The sequence below is a fragment of the Felis catus genome, chromosome A2, assembly GCF_018350175.1.
Source record: "Felis catus isolate Fca126 chromosome A2, F.catus_Fca126_mat1.0, whole genome shotgun sequence".
Lineage (NCBI taxonomy): Eukaryota > Metazoa > Chordata > Mammalia > Carnivora > Felidae > Felis > Felis catus.
This window is the reverse complement of record NC_058369.1, coordinates 124,897,287-124,918,139: the sequence shown is the minus strand read 5'-3', so window position 1 is coordinate 124,918,139 and position 20,853 is coordinate 124,897,287. Positions and strand designations below refer to the sequence as shown.

At 41.6% G+C, this 20,853-nt stretch overlaps 1 protein-coding gene across 5 annotated transcripts in view; it reads right to left on the bottom strand.

Moving 5' to 3' along the window:
- The window catches only part of BMPER (BMP binding endothelial regulator), a 251,830-nt gene that overhangs the window by 103,335 nt on the left and 127,642 nt on the right, over positions 1-20,853 (bottom strand). For all 5 annotated transcript variants that reach the window (XM_045052595.1, XM_006929299.5, XM_019825682.3 and 2 more), the window contains exons 7-10: positions 13,379-13,478; positions 8,293-8,402; positions 4,556-4,696; positions 2,256-2,360 (exon numbers count right to left, since the gene is read on the bottom strand). In XM_045052595.1, coding sequence (XP_044908530.1) covers positions 2,256-2,360; positions 4,556-4,696; positions 8,293-8,402; positions 13,379-13,478 — 456 coding nt within the window. The remainder of the gene's footprint in view (positions 1-2,255; positions 2,361-4,555; positions 4,697-8,292; positions 8,403-13,378; positions 13,479-20,853) is intronic.

Here is a 20,853-nt window from a genome sequence, read left to right as displayed (position 1 = left end):
TTTTCATTGCCTAAAGCTCTATTCATTTCTATTTGGCACAGAGGCCCCTTTTAGTTTCTTGTGACTGAAAGAATCTGAGGACAAGATCAAATGAGGTCTGCTCTAGCCAAAATCAATGAGGTTGGCTCCCCCTGGAGTAGTGGCCTCGAGGGAGTACAGAACAATCTGAACCAAGGCCCTAATAGAGGGTGACTATATGAACCCCCACATCTGCACCTTGGCAGAAACTGCCATCTCCTTTCTCCTGGAACTGAGTGCGGCTGGTAATCTCACTGAATCATATAAGGAATAAATCAAGCACAAGCTATGAAGTCTAGGCTCCCAAGTTATATGTTGTAAAACTCCGGACATGTGACCTCACTGGTAAGAAGGGTCTAGTAACAGCACTCAACTCAGAGGGGTGGTCTCAACATTAACAGAGTAATGTCCTGTGACTATACAGAAAGTCTCAGTATGCATCAGTGATGATGAGATGGAAGTGTTATAATGACCCGTCCTCACTGGAACCCCCTACAGGCCTTCTCACAAAAGGCACTCCTTTGCCTCTGGGGAGGGCTTCAGGGGAGGATGGACAGGAAGTCCAACCATAAGACCCTTCAACAAGGCACCCACACTTCTGGAAAAAAAAAGAGGAGCAGTAGCCAGGAAGAACAGAGCAGGGAATATAGTCTGCTTCTTTAAAAAAAAAAAAAAAATTTAAATTTCCCCAGGCAATGCAAGGGAGGGGAAATAAGCATTTAACAGGGTTTCCATGGTAGAACTAAGTTATCTTCCAAAGTCCTATGTTGGCCCCTGAGGAGGGAAAATGTAAACGGAGGAAAGGCTGGAAAGATGCCTAGAAGCAGAAAGGTGGCCCCTGGGGCAGGAGCCGGGCCCAGACAAGCTTTGACAAGACCAGGAGGGGGAGGAAAGGTCTGCACTTGGAGAGCTGGATGCTCCTGGCTCAAATGAGGCCCCCACAGAGGAGATGCTAACAAGATGCCACGGACATAAAGAACGCTGACCTCCCCACAGCAAGAGGACAATGAAACCCATCAACCCTGCCACAAGTGGCAGGACTCAAGTAAAGCTGGAAACTCCACCACTGCCTGTTGGGGCTAGTTACTTGAGCCACCAGGTTGGCACAGCATCCTGTTTTTGTCTTGTAGAATAAGGAAGCCCATTATTACCAACATGTGCTGCAGGAGTTCATTAGCAGTGAGGGTTCCCCAAGGACTGGCATAAATGATGTGATCCCATTTTTCCCAATGAATATTTATAAGCAGACCATGTTCAAGTCTACTTATTGTATCTCCCTTTTTTTTTTCTTTTATGGGAGGTTTTCAGTTTTATGTCTGAGGCTTTTTAAAGCAAGACTAATTAGGGTTTTTCCCCCCTTTTTTTCTCTCCCCCCTTCATTCAGTTGTGCAATAGCAACAGCTGTTGTTTTTTTGTGCCTCATTTGGCACTCAAGTAAAAACAGCAACTTTTTGTTTATAATAATAACAGATGTGAATAAAATTAAAAGCTGTCTATAACAGAGAAGGGAGGACATGTCCTGAATATATGGATATATTTTTTCATTCACTGGAAGGTATTGAATAGGTTTGACATTTTCCCCAAATGCATAAAACCTTGAAAGGTTTCAAGTTGCCGAGGTGAACTCAATGAAGCTCAAGCCGTAGAAGATAATGATTGCTTTATTCAGCATGCTGGAACTGTGGGTTTCTGAAAAGAGATATTTCCATAGGGGCACTATTTCCATTTTGGGCTACAGTGGAGGCCAAGGTTAGAGAGGGAAAACGCCAGTAAAGGGGTCGGGGGTGCTGCTAGGCCAGAGAAACCCCTTGGGGAGTTTATTAATAAACAACTACATACACTTTGAATGGCGAAGGGAAGAAATCTCTGATTTGGGAAGAGGAAAAAGAAAAGAGAAACATATGGTGTTCAACAGAAAACCCAGCAAAAGGATCAAGACAGCAGATCTAACAGGAGTTGGAGACATTAAAACAAAGAAGTGGGAGAAGTCAATGAGAAATAGGAGACTTGGGTCAAGTGTAAGGTAGGAGCTATTTTCCTACAAGGCTAGAATTTGGGTGGGAAGTGCAAAAAAGAAGGAGAGAAATTTGCAAAGGGGGTTTGTGGCTATTGGGGGACCTAGAAGCATCAGGAAATCTAGATTCTGTGTTCAGAAGACGGCATGTGGCCATGCCACAGGTAGGACGTTTCCCAAGACCTGAAGGTAAAGAAAAAGTCAACCTGCATTCCAGACATACCTGCGGGCAGCTGCTGATGGGAACGCACTGCTTCTTTCGACACTCTGTCTTGCCTTTCACACAAGCACAGATGGTGCAATTAACAGAGGACCACATCTCTCCATCCTATGGGAGAGAGCACAAGATTCTGCTATCAGCTGGAGGCTGATGGGAACTAATCCAACAGGCTGGGATTTCTCTGCCAAGGAGAGCATTTCTTACTCTGAGTGAGAGATCCATCATCAGACTAAATTACTCTGAGGTGTCTATCTACACCTACCCAATCTGAAGGTGTGTGTAGGGGTGTGTGTGTGTGTGTGTGTGTGTGTGTGTGTGTGTGTGTGTTCCCCCTCCAGGATATAAAAAGAATTCTTATGCATCTAACCAAACCATATTTGCATCGTGCTCCTCCTACATTGTTTACTTAGCTTCACCCTGGAAGATAAGCATGAGTTGAACATGATGCAGTAGCAAAGGTCTAATGTTCCTGTGTGATAGACCTGAAGTGTTTAAGCTATTCCAGGCAGCAGCAGTTGAGATGTACAAAGGTGGTGAATTTATTCCCACATGTGACATGGTTCTGGACCACACAGGGTATGATCCATTCAAAGAACAGAGGCTAATTCACAGGACTCTCATTGCCCAGGCAGACACTTGATCAGCAAGCCATCCAAATATGTGGAGCCCAGATGGAATACTCCGAGATACCATGCCCCTGCCTGTCTGATACTTTCCTCCCCAAAAGCTAGATAGCACCTTGGGACACATTTTCTAGCCCAGAAAGGGCTGTTTGAGGAATATTTTTGGCTCATTGAATCTATAATATGCAGTTGCCAAATACCCAGCCACAAGAAGCCCTGTATCTCTGGAGAACACACAGGGATGTGCATCCTAGCTTATACAAGAGTAGATTACAGGCACAAGGGTTGGATGTGAAAACAAAACAAAGATTCCTTCCTGAGTTTGTAGATATAAGCAGAAAAATTTGTTAAAAACAGAGGAACTATCTCAGATTTTGATGATGACTCCTCTTCCTTTTCCTTCGCACATTTTGAAGCTATTTAAGGACTACTAGAACCTTTTATTTCTCAAGAAACAAAGACCTAACTGAATCTGTCCTAAAGGGCATCTGACGAGTCCAAATCCTCTGTGTGCACATTTCTAGGACTTGGTGTTTCAAAGATGACTCTCTGTAAATTATTTTAGGCTTCATCACATAAAGGAACCTTTGTACAGGAGCCTTGAAAGCACTTTGCACACAATACCATTGTGAGAGGGGGTCTATTGCATCCAGGTGCTCTGGAAACACAAGAATGACTTTATGTAAAAAGGATACATGAGTGGCTCTGAAAGCGTGGTGTAAATACAACACACATGTGACCCCCTTCTTTTGGGCATGACACATCATGTCTTCTTACTGATTCCATAAGAATCAAGACTCTCCTTCCAACTCCATCAATGCAAAAGGAAATCTGGCCAAGTACAACATGAGGATCTCCCACATCTGACTTGATTCTGAGGGTCCCAGTCTCAAGAATGTCCTGAGATGATACCTCAGGTACAGAAAGACTCCCTCCACCCAAAAAACTAAATGGAAAGCAGTTTGGGCAAAGATAACAATCTTCATCCTGACATTTACATGGTCACTGCACAGCTATGCTGTCAGAAAACTACAGGTAGTATTTGATAAGTAGCAGATGGTCAGGAGACAACCGTGCTAGGTCAGTTGGGGCAAGGCTCTCTCACCTTTGCTCAATGGCTGTGCCAGCATGAACATCCTTACCTGAATATCTTCCAAGTGAGAAAATCTCTCTTTGAAAAAGCAGCTTTGTAAAAAGTTCCGAAAGTATTAAGCTATAGGACCATCAGGATCTTGGAAAGGGACACTGAGCATCTCTGACTGAATGAGATGATGTCCTCAGCATTTGGGCTCCCATAACAGTACCATCCGGAGGTGGGTGGGGGTGGAGGGGTATCTTCAGCTTAATCCCCATCACTGGATGACCACATTTGGAAAAGGCAATAATGTTTTACAGGCTTAAAACACTTCATAAAGCAAAAATAAAGCTGAAGAAAACCATTTTTTCAAACAGTTGCTTCTCTGCCCCATGTATATTTGATTTTAAAAATATGTATATATATTGCCATATAAATAATTACATTTGTGCACGCATAGACACACACACACACACACACACACACACACACACACACACCATATGTGTCTACAAAATATGGAATACTCCAATCTGCCTTTTATCTGGAGCTTTTTACATTTCAGTATAGTACAATAGTTCCCATGAGCTTGGCTTGTGACATACCCGGAAAACCTTGTTGCCAAATTTGCACACTTTGACATCTTCTGGAGGCACTCGCAGGAGGCACTCTTCACAACAGGTCTCCTCCCCTCTGATGCAGCCACCAGGGTGGGAGCATTTCTTCTTACATACTACAGTAGAGTCCTGGGGACCCAAAGGCAAACCAGAAATTAAAAATGATTTCCATCTCTACCAACCATCTTACCTGGCCTTCCTTTAACAATCCACAACTAACTGCTTTAAAACATATTCTGGGGGCACCTGCATGGCTCAGTTGGTTAAGTGACTAACTCTTGATTTTGGCTCAGGTCATGATCTCACAGTTTGTGAGTTCGAGCCCCATGTCAGGCTCTGCCCTGAGCATAAAGACTACTTGATTCTCTTCACCCCCCCTTCCCCCCAAAAAGAAAACATATTCTGAAGAAATCATATTTTAACTTGTGGTAATAAATCTTTCATCTACTTCAAAATGTTATTTGCTGACTAAATATCCGGATGAGAAGGTGAAGAAGCTATGAATAGTGTGACATACCCTCACTACTTTCCAAGTGTTTATAATTTAACGTTCAAGAAGCTGATGATTCCACTCTGGCCAGCGTGTGGCAAGAAGGTCCAACTCACTATGGGCCAACCAGTTTCCCTCTTCTTGCCGTTTTCCTCTTGCATGCTTTTCATTAACATGACTCTCTTGGGTCTCCTCGAGGGCATTTGCCACCTTTGAGGAGTTTAGCATAAAGGCATGATATCCAATCAAATAGCAAAAATTAAGAGCTAATGTTCCTCCTCAAGATAAAATTCCTTAGTGTGTTCCATGTCCACAGAAGAATTGAATGAGCTATGCCAAAACTGACCATTCTAAACTCTTCTATAAAATATGTAATCTTTTTTTTAAAATATGTAATCTTAACCAGGTCGCTTAACCTCTGAAAATGATGAGTTTATATCTGTAACTTTAAGAGGTATGGCTTGATTTCTAGCCAAGTAAATTGTGCCTGCCAATTCATTGAACAACATGTCAAAGAAAAGTTCAGAGCAGTTCAAGAAAAGTAAACTCTTCTAGTTCCCCATCCAACAAGATGCAATTTCATTGGAGTAGGTTATCAGCTAGAATGAATGTTAAGAGCAAAATATTTATGAGACTTGGTGGCAGGCAGGGAGGGAGGAAAGCAGGGTCCCTGGTATATGGACAATCCCTTCACAGTGTGGAATTAGTATCAGACCAATGATAGGGAAATGAGACCAAGCCCTCTCCTTAGTTAGTATTGAGAGATAACTCATTCAAACAGGTTGTATAAATCAACGTATGTAACTTCTGCAGCTTCTATGTTAATCCTATGACTTCAACAGGTACTTCTGGTATTATCTCCTATACTCCTACTGGCTTACCCATATAAGATTAATATAACAATGTGATGATCCTTTTAAGAAAATGGCATTGGTTGTCTTTTATTTTTAAGGTTCTACCACATCAGATAATGGATAGGACTCAGCATTGGACAAGACCAGGGGGGAATGCCAGTTCATCCATTAGGTATGTTATCTTGTGCAAATCCATCTCCGTGAGCCCCAGATTCCTCATCTTCAAAAACCTACTTCTCAGGTTTATTGTGCAGCTTAAATGAAATAGTTAAAGTACTTGGCACAGTTTCTGGCACATAGAAATTATTATAGGTCAACTCATTAATTGGGGGAAAAAAAGTCCTTTGCCAAACTGCACGTATTGATTTCTAGTTTGAAAAACAAGGACACATACTAGCTCTCAAGTAATGCATACTTCATGGTAGACTCCCCAGCTTTCATTACACACACACACACACAAACACACACACACATACACACACACACACACACACACCCCACCCATTAGATCATATGCCTGGCACTAGTTTAAGCAATGAGAATATTGAGATGGATGGATGTGCTTCTGTCTACAAGGAGCTCACAGGGCAAAAGGAGAGAGAACCATGTGAACTATTAAATTGCAATATAATGTCATTAACAGAACTAGTAAAGGTATAGAGGTAGCAGAAAAGAGGGACAATTACCTACTTATGTGAGTCCCCTAGTCAGTCACTAGGGGAGGAGCTAACATCTGAGAGAGGCTGTTGTGCATGAAGAGGAGTTTGCTATTCAAATTGAAAGAAGATGAGGTCGCTCAAGGTAGAGGAATCATCAAATATGAAGGCACAAAGATTCTGTGTTTTAAAAATTGGTTTTAAAAATAAATCACTGCCATAAAGACTCTGTGTTCAGAGTACTATGAAATAATTTCCTGCACCTGTCATGGCACTGGGTGGAGATGCTGGAGAGGGAAGCTCCAAGCAGATAGAAAATAATAATGATTATCCAAAATGATTGTAGCCTGATTCTTGAAACATCCAATTTCCCAAAGATGACTGTGAACTCATTCTCTCTCTCTCTCTCTCTCCCACACACACACACACACACACACACACACACACAAATCTCTTGAAGGAACAGTATTAATTACACTTCTTTTCAGCACTGAGAAATACTGTCTGATCTCCTCTCAAAGAATCCATGAGACCCAGAGCAGTGCAAGCATAACAACTTCCCATCCGTGGGACGTCTGGCTTTCCTGCAATCAAGAGAACTTGGGGATGTGACGTGTTTCATCAAAGGTTTAGCATCCTCAAGAGGAAGCTATAACCTGTGAAATTCCTGGAGAGGAAGAGAAGTCATGAGGATGAAGGCCAAGGCAAACAGAAGGAGTGGCTATAGGTTTAGCATAGGAAAATATAAACCATGGAAGAGAGGAAGGAGTCTCAGGAAAGTATTCTCAGGCTTGGGAAATACTCAGTGTTCAGTGCCAGGGAACAGACAGTTCAGCCCCTACTCGGCCACTTCCCTGAAGTAGTGCATGCTTCTTAACAAAGCATGCCTCAAGTAATCAGGAACTTCTGAACTCTAATCCCAGCTACTGACTCAGAGCTGACACTGAGCAAAACTCTCCTCCTTCCCTCTCTAGCCCTTTAGCTATTAAAGACAAAACAACAACCATCACTGCCAAAATGTATTCTTCTAAATTCATGTCACACAGATGTTTGCATTAACTCACTAATGAATGATTCTAAAATCTTCCATTAAGATGGTTCTCTTCTTGGTTTTAAAAAAAAAATCACTGTATAAGCACAGTCAATGAATGTGGGCCGTGTATTCCTTTAAAATTCTGGAGCTGCGGAATTCTTTCTTTACCAGTCATTAGGCCTCTGGTTGCCTTTTGAAAAAAGCAAGCAATGCTTTTCTTATTTTTCAAGTAAGAAATGGTACAATGAACAACACATAAATACTCCCCTCTCAAACTACCAGATTTATCTTTGTGATGAACTGTAAATCCTTGCCTTTCTTTTCTCTTGAATGTGATTAAAGTCATTTTTATTATGTGGTATGTTAAGGAGCTCATCTCGGATAGTTAGAACCAGAGAACACTGCCAGAGACACTCTGTGTCTGATTTTAGAAAATACCTTAGGACAGTCCCTCAGACTTTAGTTCTCACCTCCAGAAGCTAACTTGTAGGTCCTGGGAACATAACAGTGAATTGTAATCTGGGTCCTATGTTTGAACGTCCTTACAACCTTAAGCATGAATTCAAGTAGTAAAATGGCATTGATAATGCCTCCTTCCAATAAATGACAGATCATTATGTTTGGCTATAAAGTTAACAGTAACGTCCCCAGTGCAATCGTTGTCGGATCACAGCCCCTCAGAACCACCTTACCCGGCAGGTGCATGCAGTGCAGTTATCATAGAGAAATGAAGATCCATTGTCATAAACATCACTGCGAAAGAGGCAGCTTCCAAATGGAAGGTCAAACACTTTCCTCTGACCTAGAGGGAAGCAACGGCATGGTTAATGCAAGACAGAAGCCAGGATTTCCCACTTTGTCATCAACAATTCTATCACAGGACTGTTAAACATTCTCACAAGACCAGGTAAATCTGGTGCACAAAAATAGTCCTCGGCCAGACGTTCCCTGGAGTAATTAATTTAGAAAGTTTTTTATTATAAAGAGCTTGACTCCACACTGAATCCTGTAAGTTCAACAAATCTTTATTACCATCATAGTGAACCAAGATGACCAGATCTATTTGACCTGCCCTCGTGGAGTTCACAGTCTACCGGTGAGACAAACTCACAAAAATGATTTAAATACAACAATATGGTAAGTTCCAGAAAGAAGACAATCTGGGAACTGTGGGGACAGGGAGGACAGAGAAGACTTCTTGGAAGATGCAATGCCTCGACTGCATTTTAAAGAATAAGTAAAATTATCCAGGAAGTAGGTATTGGCAGGGAAGAGGCACAGGAAGTCAAGCTATTCCAAGAAGGACTAGAATGAGTGAAAAGGAGAACCAATGATATAGCATCTCAGCTGGAGAAATTACAAGTCCATTGGTATAAAGGATGGCACTAACTCAAAATGCACATAGAGGCAGAATCCAACCCACATGTCAAGTGCCCAAGCTTTCACAGGCATCACACTTCTGTAGAATTAGCTTGATTTTCCCTGATATGAAGATTTATGATCAAAAGGTCCAAAAAGTAACCCCAAACAAAGAATGCAATCCAATTTCATCTTTTCTTTCAAATTGCGAGCTTCTACTCCCTGGAGCATATAAAAACATCCCTGACATGTTGCTTGAGTCAAGCAACATGTTAAGAAGATGAAGATTCATAATCACTCATTAGATTTACAACCACACTCTTTCTTCTTAAAATGTTTTATGTTGTATTTATTTTTGGGGGAGAGAGAGAGAGAGCAGGGGAGGGACAGAGAGAGAGGGAAACACAGAATCCCCAAAGACAGGCTCCAGGCTCTGAACTAGCTGTCAGCACAGAGCCCGACATGGGTCTTGAACTCATGAACCGTGAGACCATGACCTGAGCTGAAGTCGGACACTTAACTGACTGAGCCACCCAGGCACCTCCACACTCTTTCTTCTTATAGAAAGATTAAAAGCAAACTCTAGTTATCAGGAGGCCCAGTGAAATGCTGAAAATACCTACAGGCACATACTAAATGCCACTCTCAGAATTCAAATTGTTGGAATTACCATTAACAGGAATCACAAAAAACGCCATCTTCCTGTTAGAGTCAACTTCAAGGCTAGGATACGGTATAGATGCAGAATTAAATTACTAGCTTGGTTCTTACTACCAGAAGTAAACTTGCCTCAAAAGATGACAGTGAGTTATAGTCTGGGTCCCACATATGGACTCCCTAGTGACCTTGAGTAGTTCTCCAGGCCTCACTTAGTTCACTTGTAAAATGGTAACAATAATGCCTCCTTGCAGTAACATACCACCCTCTCTGCCTAAAATGCTAATATGAAATAAATAAAAATAAATAAATAAATAAAATGCTAATATGAAAGTAGGCAACCAAAAACCCTTTCGTGGTTAGACAAAATCTAACTAAATGACTGTATTTGCTCCTAGCAAGTATTAATAATCCAACTAAGACAGGCATTCTTATGTGCACCCCCAGGTCCTGAGTTTCTTGAAGCTTGTGGAAGCTTGCAGACTAAATTAGAGGACTGCCTGCAAAATACAAAATTCTGCCTTTCTCTAGATTTTCCTCTAGGCCCTGAGGCATCAGAAAGCTGTGTGCAGGCCATCTACTCAATTGTTTCAATTGAGCAATGTTTAAAGATTGGGATAACCTGGTTTGCCTTTTTCTTATCTTTCATCTACATGTGCTTCATGTACTTTATAAGTGACCTTAATTCCTTTTAGGCAAGAGGCAGGATATAGATACATAAATATAGTCTAGCTTCTTTCCCTACCAATGAAAATACATTTTATGGTTGAGCTCCACATTATTCCTCAGAGGACCTTTCACCTCTTAGAATGAACTGCCCCTTCCTGTGTTCCCATAGCTTGGAGCTTTTACTACATTTATAGTACCCAATATTGTGGCATAGATGGATGAATGAGTAGGTGAACAAATGGATGGATAGATTGGAGAACTGATGCACTAGTAGGTCACCAAATAAAAAGACTCTTCAATAATATCCCCCTGAAAAAAATATGACCAACTACTTACCTTATCACTCAAAGATAATTTTTACTTAAAAATATTGATGTAAAGTCTTTATCATAGAGCCTGGAATTCCCTAAACAACCCCAATAAGTGGCACATGATGAGTGTTATCGTTATTAGCGGTGGTAGGATTCAAATATGATCCTAGGCTGTGTCATTCTAAGAGGTGCATTGGGTGCTCAGTATACACAAACCTCTGATGAGTCTCTTCATTGAAAATGAAAAAAGAGAGCTAGAGAATGTTGCAATGCAAAAGGCTAAGGTATGTCATGTAAATGAATCCTGTCAAAGGAACATGTCATAGCAAATTGGTGTCCAACCAGCCAAAAGTCTGATTAGTCTAAGATTTCAGGATCTAGAAAGTATCCTAGTGTGTCCTTTTTTTTTTTTTCCTTTCTGTCTTTTGTTGTGTGGGTATATTTCTTTTTACCCCCGAGGAACACAAAATCTTACCGTAGTTCCAAAGTCATCATGGCCCCAAATTAAGATGAAACATTCAAAAGAGTGGTTCAGAGAGTCCACATTCAGCCTAATTTAAGCCATTTCTACATTATTCCACTGGGGTTTAGCCTAACCAAAAACGGTCTCATTTGGGAGAATTAAGATTTTTAAGTTTCCTAAGACTTACTGTTCCTTTTGTAGTCTGTCTTATGACCACAAATGGACAGAAAAGTCTGCATTCAATACAACAGCCATTCCTCATATGAGAAGCTTCTGAGTTGACTCAGCACATCCATAGTATGGGCTTCAAAGCATTAATCAAGTCTACTTATCTTCAATGTCAGGCCCCAAATGCCACCTCTTCTGTAATGACTTTCCTGCTCAGATGGAATGCTGTGTCCACCATGACCAAAGCATGACGATTTCAACAACAGTGAACTGGCTAACTCTATTCCAGGAGTACAAGCACACATTGGCAACCCAGGAAGCACACATATCAGTGGAAATGTCTTTAATCAGGCATGTATAAACAATTTTCTTTTGTTCTTTTAATTACTTCATAGTTACTTAAAAAGTATTACATGCGTGTGTGTGTGTGTGTGTGTGTGTGTGTGTGTGTGTGTGTGTATACATGCAGCAAGAGGGCAAACATTAGATGAAGGGTTGACAGGTGAATCCTGTAAAGAAAAGAAAACTGCCTTAGTTTAACAAGATACCTTTATTCAACAAGTTGGTTGTAGAAAGACAGACTTTAGACTATGGCTGTGATAAGCTGGGAATGAAAAATATCAATCAACAGGAGATTCTGGAATTGAGAAAAGCAAGCTATGAAAGAAAGGAGAGAAGATTCAGAAAAAAGGGTGTGGACAGTAACTGATAGGACGCTGGAGCCCAGATACACAGTGACATTTTCCTAAAGGCATAATAGCTGAGACCTCTTAAGAACAAAGGGAGGATCCATTAAGGATCCATTTCATGTTGTTCACTGTGCTCCACTAAAAGGTAATCACCCTCACTGACCACAAACCTTCAGTAAAATCTACTACACAAGTCTTGATTCAGTAGCACCACAGAATGTGAAAAGACTGGAGGGGAATGTCCCTGCAAGTACAAAAGATGTTGAAGGAGGAGGAAGAGGAGGAGGAGGAGGAGGAGGAGGAGGAGGAGGAGAGGAAGATGAAGTGGAGGTGGAAGAGGAAGAAAGGAGAGACAGGACGAGGGGGAGGAGGAGGAGGAGAAGGAGGAGGAGAAGGAGAATTAAGAGAAAAACAGCAGGAGGAGACCAGCCAGGGGTGACTCGGAAATGTATTAGCCTCCTCAAAGATCCCTCAAGATTCTAGTGGGGTTGCTGGAGGATTTTAGTGGGAGATGCTCTATTGTATTCACACACTGGGTCAGGCTACTTTTCTTTGAATCTTAGTCTGACCTCAACTAACTCAAGAGTTTGAAGATCATGTGTAAGAAGCTGACATTTGGATTATAAACAAGACCTAAAGGATCTCTTGCCCTAGAGACTCTCCATCACAGGCTGTCTCTTTCAACTGGCAATGTATATGCCTCTCTCCACATCACCACGGAGGCTGGGCAGCAGCAGGTTAAAGCCTGGGCTTAGGAATCGCAGGAATTCATATTCAGGTATCAACTCTGTAACTCACCAGCTGTGCCACCTTCTAGGAATCTACTCCCTTCTCCTGCAATAATACTAACCACAGCATGTATATTACATATCAGAATGATATACTTAGCACCTATACGGCACAGCTTCTTGAGAAAATTCAATGAGAAAAAGCATGTAAAGTGATTTTCATAGTACCTAGGAAATAGCAAATGCTCAATAAAAAATAGCTCATTCTCCTTTCCTGTTGGCTACTTATCATTGCTCCCTTCCAAACCTCTTGCTTTTGGTGTCATCCTCCTGCATACTTTTGCCTCTAAAAGTAACACTAGTCTATATTCTTCCATGTGTTAATTTCATATGCCTTTAAAATACTAATCATTTCTACCAATTGTCATATGCCCAATGAAAGACAGTTTCTTCAATACTGCTCTCGCCATCGGGGGTTATCATCCCAAGTTGTCTGGTGAACCAGGTTTACAGATACGAGGAAGCACAAGAGAAAAGAAACACCTGTAGAGACCTCAGACGAGATAAACACCGGGCACACCTTACATTCCTATAACCAGAAAAAGCAGTTATTTCTAATAAGCCATGAAACAGGACAACCTGAGAACCCCAACATAACAATGTGAATGAAGACTCTCAGCAGAAACTCCCAAGAATAAATTACATTGTTCTTTTATCTGAAAACAGTCACTCACCCAAACATTTGGGGCAGCACTGTCCTGGGGGAATGTGGCTAAGGTGTTGAGGACAGGAGAGAATGGGACAGACTTCTCTCACGCACTGTGTCCTGCCTCCCTGAAGAAAAGAGAGAGAGAAAAAAGCACATTTAGAAAAGTAAGTGCATTTATACTGTATAATCAAGATACCTGAAACAAACCAAGGGTCTTCCCTGGTATCGGGTCCTTGGGGTGACGGCTCAGATCTGTGTAATTTCTCCCAACTATCCTTTTTCCTTTTATCTTCCCTGGAGGCCACATGAACTGTACCCTCGAAAAGACTGTCCCTGAAGAGATTATTACAGTATTACCTCTCCCCACCCACCCACCACCTTTCTTTACCTTTTTCCTTCTCAAGACTAGTCAACTATCTTCATTGGCTTGAGATTGGAGGCTTCCAGTACTAAAACTGGGAGAGTCTTAGGCAAACCAGGAAAAGTTGGCTTCCCTTTCCGACACCCAAGCAAGCAAAGGAGTCCTCTGGGCGTTACTGAGACTTTTCCTCCTCTTTTGGACCCTCATCTTTCTGTAGGTTCTGCAGACATCTTCCTCCAGGAATACTTCCTTTTCTGTAACTGCTTAAAGGTATTATTAGGATGGCTCTTGGAGGTTTAGATTTCATGAAGCAGCCAATCCGCTGAAAATGGATATGCTGCCAATATTCAGAAGAACCATTTCACTGAATTCACTCAGCTAACCAAACTTTTCTATCACAAGTAGAAGGCAAAAGATGATTGATATTGGAAGGAATGGCAGAGGCTTAGCAGCCTATGGGAGAAGTTCTAGAGCTTTCGAATTTTTCCCTGCCCCTCATTCTCCACCCTTCCTGTCCTCCTTTCTGACATCCATTCCTTCCTTCTTTATCCCAGCATGCCCCCCTTTCTCCAGCCATCAGTATCTCTCCCCTCTTTACAACTTGAAGATGCAACACGCCTACTCCCCCTCCTCGATGCCTCTGCCGAAGTATCTGTTTTCCCAGCCTCAGCAACTTGTAATTGAATCTTCAGAAAGCTGGGGCAGGAAAAAAAAAATAGTGCTTTCTAGTCAATTTACACCCAACACCTTTGTAAGGTTCATGTGAAAACTATCCTGTGCAAAATGAATTGCTACTAAATTTATGAATAATTTATTTTTTCAGAAAATCAGAAGATTTGGTAAATAGATCACTAGACAAATGGAATTTCAATGGATTGGCTTCTCTGGGATTTGAGCTAGAAAGCAAAGGAGTAGACCCTCAGGTACCCGCTGTCTGAAACCGGTAATTTATATCTCAAGGGGCCTCAGGAAATGAGGAACTCACACTGTAAAGAAGGGAAAGATTCCCTGCGGCATTTCCTCACACCTTCTCCACCACTTTATGCAATAACACCAGACGTTAGCCGTCTGGATCAAATTCATGCCCATCCTAGCATACTGCTGCCATCCATTGTTTCTGCTTTCCCTTCCTGCTCTTGCCATTTTTATTGTTACAGTTTTTTTTTGGTAGGGGTGGATGAAAAGGGTAGGACATGTTATGTCTTTTTAAATATTTATTATTTTTAAGCCACTCGAATGTCAGATTCTTCCCCAAACCAAGAGAGAACATACAAAAATACCACAAAAAGCTCTTCTGTTGTTTTTACATTATTTCCAGATCAGCAAGAATCACTAAAAATCTCCTAAGAATCCCTGGCTGTTTTCTGTGAGGTTCCCTCACTCAGCTCTGCATAATCCTAAAGTCTGGCCTTTCACCAGACTTCAGAAGCACATAACCTGAGTCTAGGTCAGACACCGAGGTCTGCCCCCGCTTATACATAAACCACAAAAGTTAAATCTAGAGGGAGGACAGAATGCTTCCCTTAACTTTTAATTTCAAAAAAATTCTTCTGCAAGCAACTTCCTAAAATCATGAAGCCTCGGGCCACATGAGGCTGCCTGTGTGTTGGCTTCTCTTAGGTGCACAGAGCACATATTCTTTTCATTGATAGTCTCTGTTCTTGTTGGATCAGCATCTATTTTTCAAGCATATTTGAAAGTCAAAATTTTTACGAAATATTACATAATTGCATAGGAGTTAACTTGTCCAGCACTTCGGAAAGCTGGCAAAAGATTAGGTGGGCTCCAGTAATTTTTCTTACAATAAGGTCAAAGAGCGGATTTTGCATATATAATACAAATGCAGTTTGTGTTTCCCAAGAGCCCCTTAAAGTAACTTGAACTGCAATCTGGGTTTGCTGGTTTAGTCAAGTTTTATTTTGTTTGGGTTGCAGGATCGTGGCACAGCCCAAGTCCCAAGGCTGCGTTCCAATTAATACCTCCAAAGAAAGTGCCAGGCTATTTCGGCTCACAACCTGCTTCTATGATTTCAACTCAGCAGGGAATCTGGTTAAACTATGAGATGTGGCTATGCTGTAAACTAAGAACGTTAAAATAGCAGAAGTGAACATTTCTGTTTCTAAAAATGTACTAATTCCTACTGTAACTGCACTAACTCCGGCTCTGTCAGATTAGCACACTCTTTTTAACCGGCCTCCCTGCCTCAGCTCTCTTCCACGAACCCACCTGGAAAGTTCCATATGCCCAGGATTCATTTCCAACATCCATCCATCATTTCATTATTTGATCAAATAGTTGTTTAAGGCCTAGATACGCTGAGGATACAGCGGTGAATATAACATACAAAAATCACTCACCTTATGGAGCCTATGTTACCACTGCGCATGTCCCCATGCTAAAGTGGAGGATGAGTTGCCACTGCATTTGGGATAAAGTTCAGGCTAAAAGTCAGTTGTAGAAGCAACGATAGCCTCACTAAAATCTGCTTCTTTTTCTCCTGACATAGACCAACACTACATTTCTCAGACTCCCTTGCAGTGAGGCCTTACGACTGACTACGTTCTGACCAATAGGAGGTGGATGGAAATAAATAACACGCTTCTAGGCCTGACCCATAAAGGCCTCTCACACTCAGTGCTCCACACTCTCACTTTCTATCTCTGCTACACGAATAACCACCTGAATTGAGGGGATATCAATAACTTTGCACAGAATGGAAAGAGCTTGCTTCCCTGGGTCACTATGTGGAAGTCTATCCACTAAACTCACAATGAACTATTAAATGAGCAAGAAATAAATTTAATTGCATTAAAATACTCAGGTGCCTGGGTGGTTCAGTCAGTTAAGTGTCTGACTCTTGGTTTTGGCTCAGGTTATGATCTCACAGTTCATGGGATCAAGACCCGTGTCGGGCTCTGTGCTGACAGCGCAGAGCCTGCTTGGGATTCTTTCTCCCCATCCCCTGCTCACACACATGCTCTCTCTTTCTCTCTCTCTCTCTCAAAATAAACAAACTTTAAAAAAATAAAATAAAATACTCAAATGCATTAGATCTTTATTACCACAGTTAGTCTAGTTGGTCAAGATACCCCATAACCTTCTCTCCCATCTCCTTTCCTCACAATATCAACCTGGAGAGGAGAGTCCATTATATATTTTTTATTGTCCCCAGGCACGTCTGAGGCCTTCCATCTTCTTCATATGTACCTCTTTCCTTCTCTTCCCCCATCATTGACCCCTATAAAAATCCTGCTTCATTCAAAGTCAATTTGGGGCCTCTTCTCCCCTGTGAAGCCTTTCACACCCCTTAATTTCCCAGTGACCCCCTCTATCTTTCCATATCTTTCCCTTTCTCATGTATATTCCTGTATTCTTGACACATACATAGAAGTTTAATCTGGCAAGATGACACTGGTTTTGCCTTCAAGCTAGACTTTGGTGACAGCAAGGACCTTTGAGCCTAATATCCTTCGGGAACATGACGGGCTCAAGGAAATAACTCAGTAAAAATTTCTTAAATGAAAGGAAGAGCCACCACACATGATGGGCCCTAAGAATCTAAATGAATTTCTCAAATCACTGTGAACTACAGGATGCTGATAAGCTGGTATAGTTTCAGGGCTGTCTGCGTCTACTTACCTTGTATCTCCTTGGGTTTTACACATTTTAGGTACTAACTAAATGTTTGTTGGTGCTGATATATCAAAAAGCAACACTCAACTTCACCTTCTAAGCTGGCAGGATTTCTAGGACCCCATGTGTTTTGTTAAATGTTTGAAAATTTCTATATGGTTAAAATACACAGGGACTAATCACTATTCTCATCTGGTCAACAAGGAAAGGAACTCTGGGAACTTCCACAGTTCTGGTGAATTATGATTTCCACCATTTTTCTTTAGTTTGTTCTTTACAGGTAGTCATTTGTTCTTTACAGGTGGTCATTTGGTCATATCCAAGTGCTTCTCCAAAAGTGGCTGTTTTTAAAAGAAAGACATGAAACTTGTCCCGAGTCTATTTTCTAACCCCTTATTTTTGTCTTAGCTGATTTAGTCAAGAACACAATTGCTTGGTGTGAAAGTTTACCCTAGAGTAGCAGTCTTGCTGCATAATAAAATCTATCTTCCTGAATATAGTAATGAATGCAAGATGATAAAACCACAGCCATATGCATGCAGGATTCTTCCCCCACCCCTGAGGACCATTGAGAACTGAGGGCTGGAAACCATACTGTAACGTATGACATAGCACTCATCCCTTGAACAGCATGCAGACTAGGCTCCCCAACAGGAGGTGGGAAGCAGAGTAGTACATTTCTAACCAGTTAGAACTGGTTAGAATCAATTATACTCAACCACATTCTAGAAGGATTTTTTTTCCCCCAACGTTCAATTGTTTGAAGAGAATGGAGTTCTCCATTGATTCTAGATGAAGGTGAGAACAGGGGAGAGAAGACCGAGAGGGGCTAGTATAGGGGAGAAATATACCTTGAGTGCAAAGAGATTATGTGTGACCCACAATTCTTATATCATAACAGTCAATGAATGGTACAAAGCTGATCTGTGAATAGAGTACCCACTCTGAATTGCAAATTGGGTCCAAAAACTTCACAAGAGGAAAAGGATGTCCTTATCCATGCTTCTTTTTGGCCTGCAAATTTATTTTGGTAAGCTTTCAGAGCATGCCAGTTACTTCCATGGGTCTTGGTATTTAGCCTCCCCTGTTCTTGGCCAGTGTAGAACAGAAAAAAATCAAAGCAAAGATGGGCAGTAGGTAAGCTGTCCAGCTGAGAGAGCAGGAGTAGAGTGGACAATGGAAGAGAGAACACCCCAAATTGTAATGAGTGATGAGCCTACTTAGAGAAATGTATTTATAGATATGCTACATACACAAGGACACGTGTATATACATATACACATGCTATGTTGACATATATGTATATACCACTATAGTATAATAACTTGTGTGTGTGTGTGTGTGTGTGTGTGTGTGTGTGTGTGAGTTACTCACTAGACCAGAGTTTTTCAAATTTGGCATTAACATTTGGGGTCAGAGAAGTCTCTGTTTTAGGGAGCCATCCTGTGCATTGTAAAATGTTTAACAGCATCCCTGGCCTCTATCCACTAGATGCCAGTATCACCCTTTGTCCCCTGGTTGTACCAAACAGAAATGTCTTCAGACATTGCCTAATGTCTCTGGAGGACAAAATCATTCCCAGTTAAAAACCACTGTACTAATAAACCAATGCTTTCTCAAGCCACAGCCCAGGAACCTGCATTTTTAATAACTTTCCCAGATGAATTAAATGCTGCTATCCAAGGCACTGCATTTTGCAAAATGTGTCACTCATATGAGCTTCTAACAAGCAGCATTTAAGGCTTATTAACCTTGTGAGTTCCTCCAGCAGCTAGCACATATCCCAGCTTATAACTGTGCTCCAGACGTGTGTTCTGAGTGATAGAGCACATTTCTCAGGTGGGGGAGTTGTCTCTGGGACATGAGCCAGGCCTTACTTCACCTCGCTAGGGGCTGGGAGCCACTTTTACTCAGGCTTGTGAAGGAAGAGGGCAGCAGGAGGAGAAGGGAGGATGCAGTTGTGGTTGAGGTTGATGGGGCTGAATTCACCAAGTGGTTCTGTGCTGAGACCAATGCAGGCTTTATCATCATAATCTGTGAGGACTCTGGAAACTGTCTACCCCAAGAATCTGAACATTGTGCTACACATGGGCTTATGTTTCCAAGTGATAAAGTACAACTTAACTTTGATTCTATACAGAGTCCAGAACACGTCAGCAAAAGCTTGACCAAAGTACCTGTTCTGACCCATAAAAATCTTGAGCCATCACCCTTGAAAAGTGTCCCCCCTGGACTAACAAAAATAAAACCCTTTTATCTTTCATACCTATTCAAAGAACCATGACCTGATGCTCTGTCTTGAGAATCCAGCCTAAAACAAATTCCTTTTATTTTTTCCATCAATTAACGTCTCCAAGTCCAATTGTATTGTTGTTTATATTATTGCTCTGGTTTCCTATTGCTGCTATAATAAATTACCACATAAACTCAGTGGCTTAAAACCACACACATTTGCTATCGTACAGCTCTGGATCTCAGAAATCTGAAGTCAGTCTCCCTGGGCTAAAATCAAAGTGTCAGCAGGGCTGGGTTCTTTCTGGAGACTCTAGGGAAGAATCTGTTTTCTTGTCTTTTCCAGCTTTCAGAGGCTGCCAGCCTTCCTTGGCTATTGGCCTCCTTTCTTCATCGTCAAAGGCATCAACAAAACATTCTCAAAATCTGTATGACTCTGACCCTTATGCCTCTGTTCAAAAGGACTCTTTTAAGAGGGTCCATCCAGATAATCCAGGATAATCTCCTGTCAAAATCCTTAATTTAACCACATCTGCAAAGTCTCTTTTGCCATATAAGGTAATAGTCATAGGTTTGGGGGATTAGAATTTGGATGTTTTGGGGGTCAGGGGATCCATTATTCTGCCTACCACATATATTGTTAAACAAATGACATTTAATTTCACTGTGCCATCCCAGATGTAATATTTCAGGCCTAATGTGACTACAAAACACTAAAATCACCCATTCTATCAGCCTTTCCCTCCTTGAAGAAGCTAAATCCCCCCCCCCCCACCTTTTTTTAACAGAAAGAAAAAGATAGCTAAGAATCTCAATTTAAATCCTGGTCAGGGCGCCTGGGTGGCTCCATCGGTTAGGCGTCTGACTTCAGCTCAGATCATGATCTCACTGTTCGTGGGTTTAAATCCCACTTTGGGCTCTGTGCTGACAGCTCAGAGCCTGGAGCCTGCTTTGGATTCTATGTCTCCCTCTCTCTCTGCCCCTCTCCTGCTCACGGTCTGCCTGTCTGCCTCTGTCTCTAAAATAAATTAACATTAAAAAACAACAACAGCAACAACAAAAAACCCCACACAAATCCTGGTCATATGGTTGCTGAACTGAGCAAGTTCACACCCAATTACTGTTTGTTCTTCCTACGCTCTTCCCTAGTCATTTCATTGTACCTTTCAGAAGGTGATATGCAACTCAGACAATCTGAATTTCACATCCTACGCACTCTCTCTTTATTGTTATAGGCGACTCATAAATGTCAATGGACATCTTCAGGAGCAACG